The 9140-nt window shown below is 46.3% G+C and overlaps 1 protein-coding gene across 2 annotated transcripts in view; it reads right to left on the bottom strand.

Moving 5' to 3' along the window:
• Positions 1-9140, bottom strand: part of LOC117964869 (histone-lysine N-methyltransferase EHMT2-like) — a 43150-nt gene that overhangs the window by 4995 nt on the left and 29015 nt on the right. For both annotated transcript variants that reach the window (XM_059010468.1, XM_059010469.1), the window contains exons 19-25: positions 7925-8029; positions 7561-7715; positions 6964-7131; positions 6033-6177; positions 2886-2963; positions 1660-1775; positions 580-666 (exon numbers count right to left, since the gene is read on the bottom strand). In XM_059010468.1, coding sequence (XP_058866451.1) covers positions 580-666; positions 1660-1775; positions 2886-2963; positions 6033-6177; positions 6964-7131; positions 7561-7715; positions 7925-8029 — 854 coding nt within the window. The remainder of the gene's footprint in view (positions 1-579; positions 667-1659; positions 1776-2885; positions 2964-6032; positions 6178-6963; positions 7132-7560; positions 7716-7924; positions 8030-9140) is intronic.

Below are 9140 nucleotides of genomic sequence, written 5' to 3'. Positions count from 1 at the left end.
ATCACACAGCCCTCCCCTCAGAGCAGCGCACACATCATTCAGATCACACAGCCCTCCCCTCAGAGCAGCGCACACATCATTCAGATCACACAGCCCTCCTCCTCAAAGCAGCGCACACAGATCATTCAGATCACACAGCCCTCCCCTCAGAGCAGCCCACACATCATTCAGATCACACAGCCCTCCTCCTCAAAGCAGCGCACACAGATCATTCAGATCACACAGCCCTCCTCCTCAAAGCAGCGCACACAGATCATTCAGATCACACAGCCCTCCTCCTCAAAGCAGCGCACACAGATCATTCAGATCACACAGCCCTCCTCCTCAAAGCAGCGCACACAGATCATTCAGATCACACAGCCCTCCTCCTCAAAGCAGCCTGCACTGGCTAAAACATTAGCCCCATCTCCCCCACCTAGACTTTAGCCTCAGCTGTAGACAACTAATTTAAATGTGTCTATAAAGGGGTGCTGGGAGAGGTTAAGTGGCACGTAATTAAACTGGGCATCATAAAGTTACTTCAGCCCAATGTAGTACCGGGTGTTTTAAACATGAGACCAACACTCCGGGGTGACTCACTCGCAGATGAAGGTGCCTTGTGGGATATCCTGCAGAGCCCTCACTCCCCAGCCCATCTTCGCAGTGCGGTACAGCTGCAATCGAACCCTGGACAGACAGACAGACAGACAGCAGTATAATCATCAGTACCACTATATAGTTATGGATTTTTTTTTTGGTTACTATATACAGCACTGGTCCAAAGTTTGGAAACAACAAATAATTTACAGTAAGACTGTACTGCCCATTTTTCCTCACTCAGACCCCTTACTTACTAAACACCCTGGTATCTCTGAATAGATTATCACCTATTTACACAGAGACAGACAGAGAACCCCCCCCCCCCCCCGACAGACACACACACACACACATCCAGACAGAGTCAGAGACACCCCCCCTCCCCCTAGACAGAGCTAGACACACACACCCCCACCCAGATAGAGAGACACACACCCAGACAGAGAGACACACCCACCCAGACAGAGAGACACAAAGACAGACAGAGAGACACACACCCCCCTGGACAGAAAGGCACACACCCAGACAGAGAGACACACACAACCCTAGACAGAGAGGCGCACACACAGACAGAGAAACGCACCCAGAGAGACACACACCCCTAGACAGAGAGGCGCACACACAGACAGAGAAACGCACCCAGAGAGAGACACACCTCTAGACAGAGAGGCGCACACACAGACAGAGAAACGCACCCAGAGAGACACACCTCTAGACAGAGAGGCGCACACACAGACAGAGAAACGCACCCAGAGAGACACACACAACCCTAGACAGAGAGGCGCACACACAGACAGAGAAACGCACCCAGAGAGAGACACACCTCTAGACAGAGAGGCGCACACACAGACAGAGAAACGCACCCAGAGAGACACACACCTCTAGACAGAGAGGCGCACACACAGACAGAGAAACGCACCCAGAGAGACACACACCTCTAGACAGAGAGGCGCACACAGAGAGAGAGAGAGAGAGACACACACACACACACGCACACGCAGACGCACACACACACGCACACGCACACGCAGACGCACACACACACGCAGACGCACACAGACACAGACCCAGGCAGAGACTCACTTGATGCCCCCCTGCACCACTCTGTTCTTGCAGGACCTCCAGCATGAGCAGGCCTGGTTGCACTCAAAGATCAGTGGGGGCTCGATCTTATTGAACTCCTGCAGCAAACGCCGGTCCTGGAGAGACAGACAGAGAGAGAAGGGGAGAGGGAACGATTAGAAAAGTACAGTGGCACCAAACATGACATTTCCACAAAGTTTCAATAGCCATAGTTTTATATATTATACAGTAACACCAAACATGATTCACGCTTCTCCCATGCAACTCCACTACTCCGCTCACTCCACTGGCTCCCGATCACCGCTCGCTTCCAGTTCAAGATTCTTGTACTAGCCTACAGATGCCTTGACCAGACTGCACCCAGCTACCTCGAGACCCTCATCTCTCCCTACACTCCCACTCGACCTCTCCGCTCCGCCTGCACTAGAAGGCTGGCTCTACCTCCTCTACGCTCCCCTGCCTCCAGAGCCCGCTCCTTCTCCACCCTCGCTCTGCAGTGGTGGAATGACCTTCCTACAGATGTCAGGACCGCCCAGTCTCTGACCACATTCCGGCGCCTCCTTAAGACTCACCTCTTCAGACAGCACCTGTAGAACTCCTCTGTTTTTCCCCTGGGACACTTATCACCCTTCCTTAAATGCGCTTTATTTGCTCTTATCTGCCCCCTATTTTACTGCATTTAATCCTGTACTTCAGAGTACTGCAATCTGCCAAGTGTTCACTCTGTAGTATTTTGTAGTTAATCATAGTCATTGTATTTATCTCTTATTGTATTATTACTTGTACTGTAACACTTGAAATGTATTTGCTTACGTTTGTAAGTCGCCCTGGATAAGGGCGTCTAAGAAATAAATAATAACAATAATAATAATAATAATAATAATATTAATAATAATAATAATAATAATTTCAGACAGCTCCCCTGTTTCAAAAACAATAGAGAGATTATGATCTTACTCCCTATTGCACCCCATGAATAATTAAAAGAGTGTACGATTCCTAAAATCATTGGAAATAAGACTCCCAATGTATAGCGGTTTGCTCCACTATGAGTTCAGTAAGACACACTGAGCTTGTTACCAATGCACTGTGGCTAATCAAGCTCGTAGTAAAACCTGGAATCGGTGAAAATGCAATGCAATAGGAGTCTTATTTCCATCCCTGTGGTTGTCTTGTGACCCGCAGTTTGAGATCCCCGATTCAGACAGACACTCCGAGCTCCTCACCTTGTCGTACCAGCAGCGAATACTCAGCTGTCCACACAGGCAGTTACTGGAGGAGCAGTCATCAGTGCAGCCGCAGTGCTGCAGGAGAGAGAGAGAGAGAGAGAGAGAGAGAGAGAGAGAGAGAGAGAGAGAGAGAGAGAGAGAGAGAGATAGAGGGGGGGGAGAGAGAGAGGGAGAGAGAGAGAGAGAGAGTGTGGAAGAGAGAGAGAGTGTGAGAGAGAGGGGGGAGAGAGAGAGAGGGAGAGAGGGAGAGAGTGTGGAAGAGAGAGAGAGAGAGAGAGAGAGAGAGAGAGAGAGAGAGAGAGAGAGAGAGAGAGAGAGAGAGAGAGAGAGGAGAGAGAGAGTGTGGAAGAGAGAGAGAGTGAGAGAGAGTGAGAGAGAGTGAGAGAGAGAGAGAGAGAGACATGGTCAGGGTGGTACAGGGCGGGCATGTAAGTTTTCCGCTTAGTTTGATCTGAACAAACAAACACCTTTAAAGTGTTTAACACGTCTGTAACCAATGAGAAGAGCCATCCTGAGAAGGCCTCCATCCCGCTGTGTGAATGACTGCAGCATGTATCTGTGTGGAAGACTGCGTGTGCACAGCACTCAACTCAATATGCATGGGCCCGCCGAAGCTCTGGGGTTGTACAGGCTCTCAGACGCATTCTGAGCCATTTAGAACACTTTCAGAAGCAAATTTAAACTTGACTTTGTAGATAAAGCAATTCATGAATTACTTCACTACTTGTCATTTTACCAAATGGATCAACCTGATAAATCACACAAGACTAGTTAACAAACATATTTTTGGAAATGTTAGTTAAACTTTTTATATGTATGCCCATTAAACATATTCATTTGATAAAACCTCAGCTGCAAAAATAATATACACTCTCTGCTTAACTCAATCAGATGTTGTAAATACAGGGTTCATACAGCTTTTCTGATACAATTTTTTTAATACCTAATTTAAGGAGTTTGTAATTTCAAGCTGACAAAACTGGGCAGATGTTTCAGCATGAAATGTTCAATATGTACTTCCTGAGCATGCATGAATTACAAACACATGCAAGTAGCATCACATGGCAAAACCTGTACCAAAGGCATCTCTGCACAGAGCTGCACCTCGAACTCCCACATGCAGTGCATTAAAGGAACGTGTTAAACAAACAAAGAAAATCAAGTACAGCACTGTTCATGGTTCCTGCAGCTCTCAGCTGAGCAAATTTAAGACCTTTTTAAGACTTTTTAAGACCAATCTTTAGAAAATTGAAGACTCATTTTCACATCAAGTATACCAAACGTAAATACTAAAACTGTGACTAGTTCAAATACCATCTAACAATTATTTATTCAAGCTGTATGAATTGTAAAAGAATCAAACATTCTGATGCTAGTACAATACATACGGTACCGATGCAATGATAACAGCTGATGACAAGGGTCATTGTTCAATCTTTCTTTAATCAATAGAGCAGCAGTTCATTCCAGCTGATCAACAAACAACTCAATTATATATTTATGAAATCTTAAATGACATCAAGAGCTGTCAAAGCTGGAAAAACAGCACTCTCACTTGACCTACGTTCTGACACGTTATAAACATTAAATTAAATATAGTTTGACAATATATATATATAATCCTGGAGATAACATAACAGTTTGAACCATTAGCATTGTTTAGCCATCACTATCAATCGAATTTAATCTTAATTGTTTTTTTTCTATACATTTGGAATCAGTCACTGTTTTTTACAACAAAGAGAGGCTCGAACGAGTGGTATTTGTGGAACTAATCCATTGGTGTTTATTCAGCAGCACACATAGCCTACAGCTAGTAGTGATTCATTTTATTTTATTTTTGTTTGGCAGACTTACACAAGGTTACGTACATAGTACTAAGAAGAACTGTAAAAAAATAAAAATAATGATGGTGCACAAACTAATTTTCTGACAGTGTGAAGCAGCTCTCTAGAAAGTACACCCCGTCTGGATCAGAGATATACAGCTATGGTCTGGAGGATGTAACTGACGCCATTTTGGCTCAAACAGAGTTCTTATCATGCACCAAGTAAGCGGGAATTTGGATCCAACATGGCACATACGGTCTTCAGTTTCATAACACTCAACGAGTTGAGAGACAACCCGGTTTCCTTGTTACAACTGACAGATCAGCCACTCGATAGGCTGGTAACTCGACTCCTGTGCGCCATGCAGCTTGTTCACAGGGTGAATCAAAAGAACAGATTCAATGGGGACACTGATCCGATTCCCATCGTTCACCTAAAGCCAGGTTTACACTACACGATGTTTTCAATCGGGAGACGCAGCGCCACGCACACGTACCGATTACGCTACGATTTCTCACTGTAGATCGGGGGATTGCAAGCTACACACTATACGAGATATCCTGTCGCGGACTGCGCCTATTTTCATTGCAGAATCGTAGACATCATTCGGGAAAATCATGGACTCAAGCGAGGAGGCGATCGCTGTTGTCATTGTTTTGCACAGATAAAAGAAGAAAACGCAGAGAAGATCCATTTGGACGCGCAATTGACTTATGTAGATTTTGCTATTAATATTTATCTCTGATATGAAAAACATTAAATACTAGAAAAATATTCTCATTAAAAAAAAAATCTTTTACTTGCTTCCAAACTGGTTTCATTATGATGGTGCACAAGAAATGGCTTTAAGAATTCAAGATTCTTTAAAATCAATTTCTGCCTGGAAGTGAAGTCTTTTGCCCCACTCCCACTGGGTTTGAAAGGGATATCGAATACGAGTGACTGTAGAAATTGATTCTAACGAGAGCACACACTAACACACACAGTATCTGCTTCGGCGTTAACAAGTTATAACAATTATTTACTTAGGTACCTGAAGTTCCAAAGGAATTTCCCTCCATCTTTGCTCCTTCAATGAGCGATCGTTTACCTGGAGCAGAGGGGCTCTCGTTTACCTGGAGCAGAGGGGCTCTCGTTTACCTGGAGCAGAGGGGCTCTCGTTTACCTGGAGCAGAGGGGCTCTCGTTTACCTGGAGCAGAGGGGCTCTCGTTTACCTGGAGCAGAGGGGCTCTCGTTTACCTGGAGCAGAGGGGCTCTCGTTTACCTGGAGCAGAGGGGCTCTCGTTTACCTGGAGGAGAGGGGCTCTCGTTTACCTGTAGGTGTGTGATGTTCCTGTCTATGTTCATGGTGGAGGTCTCACAGTTCTCAGAGATGTACTTGTAGTCTGCAGGGCAGGGCTCCTCATCCACTCCATTCACACAGGGGATCGGCACATTCTCATAGCCCTGAGCAACATCCCTGAGAGAGAGCGAGAGGGAGACACAGAGTGAAGGGAATGGCTCACTCAACTCTACAATGGGAGTCTTGTTAACAGTCCAAATGCAATCTGTACTGAGCAGGGGGGGGGGGGGGGGGTCGTTTAATCAGAATAAAGAATGAATTAAAGAAAGAAGTGAGTGTGTGCTCTGTTCTGCACCCCATGACAAGTCTCAGAATGACAGTGTGTATACAAGCCTGTACTCTGTGTATAGGGGGTGTGTGAGAGACTGTAGTGTGGTGATAAGCTCTCAGACTGAATGACAGTGTGTATGCAACCCTGTGCTCTGTGTGCAGGGTGTGTGTGAGTGACTGTATTATTATTATTATTATTATTTATTTCTTAGCAGATGCCCTTATCCAGGGCGACTTACAATTGTTACAAGATATCACATTATTTTTATATACAATTACATTTTTTTTTTTTTTTACATACAATTACCCATTTATACAGTTGGGTTTTTACTGGAGCAATCTAGGTAAAGTACCTTGCTCAAGGGTACAGCAGCAGTGTCCCGCACTGGGGATTGAACCCACAACCCTCCGGTCAAGAGTCCAGAGCCCTAACCACTACTCCACAGTGTGCTACCCAACACACTGTAGTGTGGTGATAAGCTCTCAGACTGAATGACAGTGTGTATGCAAGCCTGTGCTCTGTGTACAGGGTGTGTGTGAGAGACTGTAGTGTGGTGATAAGCTCTCAGACTGAATGACAGTGTGTATGCAAACCTGTGCTCTGTGTGCAGGGAGGGAGGGCGTCTCTATTACCTGCTGATGATTTTCTCTGTCCTGGTCACCCTGTTCTGCACCCCCTGCCTCAGCTTCTTGTTGAGCTGCAGGGTGAACCACACCGGGGAATGGGGTACGGTCAGGTCCAGGGGCGTGTCCCCCTCTTTATTGCGCATCTCGATATCCGCCCCGCGGGACAGGAACAGGCTGAGAAAGAAGAATGCTTTATTATTACGGTCAATCATTTATTACAAAAACTAATTATTTGCATGTGCGACTCTGTTTGTGTGCTTGTACCGATGTTTGGCTGTGTGTGTAGCATGTGCATGTGACAGCAAGTGAGTGTGTGTGTAGCGCGTATGTGATAGCGTGTGTGTGTGTGTAGCATGTGCAAGTGATAGCAAGTGAGTGTGTGTGTAGCGAGTATGTGATAGCGTGTGTGTGTGTGTAGCATGTGCAAGTGATAGCAAGTGAGTGTGTGTGTAGCGAGTATGTGATAGCGTGTGTGTGTGTGTAGCATGTGCAAGTGATAGCAAGTGAGTGTGTGTGTAGCGCGTATGTGATAGCGTGTGTGTGTGATAGCGTGTGTGTGTGATAGCACGCGAGTGTGTGTGTGTGTAGTGTGTGTGTACTCACGTGACGCAGTCGTGGTAGCTCTCCCGTGCTGCTATGTGCAGAGGCGTGTCCCCGTGCATGTTCACAGCGTGCAGATCACACTGAGCGTTCAGCAGGACCTCCGCGATGTCAGCACAGCCAGCGAAGGAGGCCCAGTGCAGGACCACATTCATCTCCTAGAGGAGAGAACCAAGAAAACATAAAACACAGACACCCACAGAGACACACTGATAGACATGCAGAGAGATAGACACAGGAGGCGACGCAATGCACGCACACATTCTGGAGAAGAGAAACACACTACGAGACAAGAGACACACACAGCCAGCGAAGGAGACCCCGTCTCTTCTCCTAGATGAGAGACCCAGGAAGACATGCGACTAACCTTATCCTGCACAGAGACATTGGCCCCTCTAGCCAACAGAGCTCTGATGATGTCAATGTGCTTGTGCTCTGCAGCCCAGATTATAGGAGTCCATCCACCACTGTCCTGGAGACAGAGAGACACAGAGATGTTAATACAGGGCATTACAGACAGACAGAGAGAGGCTCAGTGACCACCACCTGACGATCGAAACAGGACGACATAGACAGTCCTGGCTGCCCAGAGACAGGAGGCTATGTGGTCACTGTGAACTGGGAGAAGTCGAGACAGAGATGCACTTTCTATTACACTGCAGTAAATACACACAATAAGGGACTGTGGCGAGGTGCCCCTCCCCTGTGAGTATTTTGTGTTTTATGTTGTATGTGGGATGTTTATATGTATGTGTGCGTAGTGGTGCATGTATATTTGTATTTAGGCACAGGGATTGCACAATCACTTCACATGCAGATTAAAGTGGGTATTTCTATGGGGGCACGGGGAGTGCACAAAGTAGTTCACCTGCAGACTGTGCTGAGATTCAATTGAATGACTGATTAGCAATCGAGTCTCAGTAGAGCTGCATAAGAGAGTCAGTGTTTCACGCACACAGGGATGGGCATTCAGGGCGAAAGAACGGGATAGAGAAGGAGAGTAAACTAAAAAGCAATTGCTACTGGATACTTGTGTGTTTAGTGTTCGCCGTGTTTTGTCTATTTGTTCTGGCAGTGCTGAGTGGTTCTTCCAGGTCCGGCGTCACCTCTCGAGCCAGCTTGCCACAGGGACACATTCTCCAGAGAGAGTGGGAGTCCTGCTGGGGGAGGGACACACAGCCCCACTGGCTGCCCAGTATGTGTGTGCCTGTCACTGCCACAGACAGCGTTCTGCACAGGGGCACGGACGGGGGGGGGGTTGATTATTTACCAGTGTTCAGTTTTACATTATTACCTTTATTTAATTAATCGTTTTCATTTACTTTTTATATTGATGTTCATAATTTGTATTATATACTGTACTTTTGTCTGCTTTGGCAATACCACTAATGTTGTCATGCCAATAAAGCACCTTTGAATTGAAGTGAACTGAAAGCGAGAGAGAGACACACACACACACACAGAGCAAAAGCGAAAGTGAGAGAGAGATACAAATACAAGTCATTACAGACACAGAGAGCGAGGGCGAGAGAGAGAAAGTGAGAGAGCGTGCAAGAGAGAGAGAGAGAGACAGACAGACACAC

This window comes from Acipenser ruthenus, chromosome 41 (assembly GCF_902713425.1).
Source record: "Acipenser ruthenus chromosome 41, fAciRut3.2 maternal haplotype, whole genome shotgun sequence".
NCBI classification, from domain to species: domain Eukaryota; kingdom Metazoa; phylum Chordata; class Actinopteri; order Acipenseriformes; family Acipenseridae; genus Acipenser; species Acipenser ruthenus.
The sequence above is the reverse complement of the archived record's forward strand: the minus strand, read 5'-3'. Positions and strand labels throughout refer to the sequence as shown.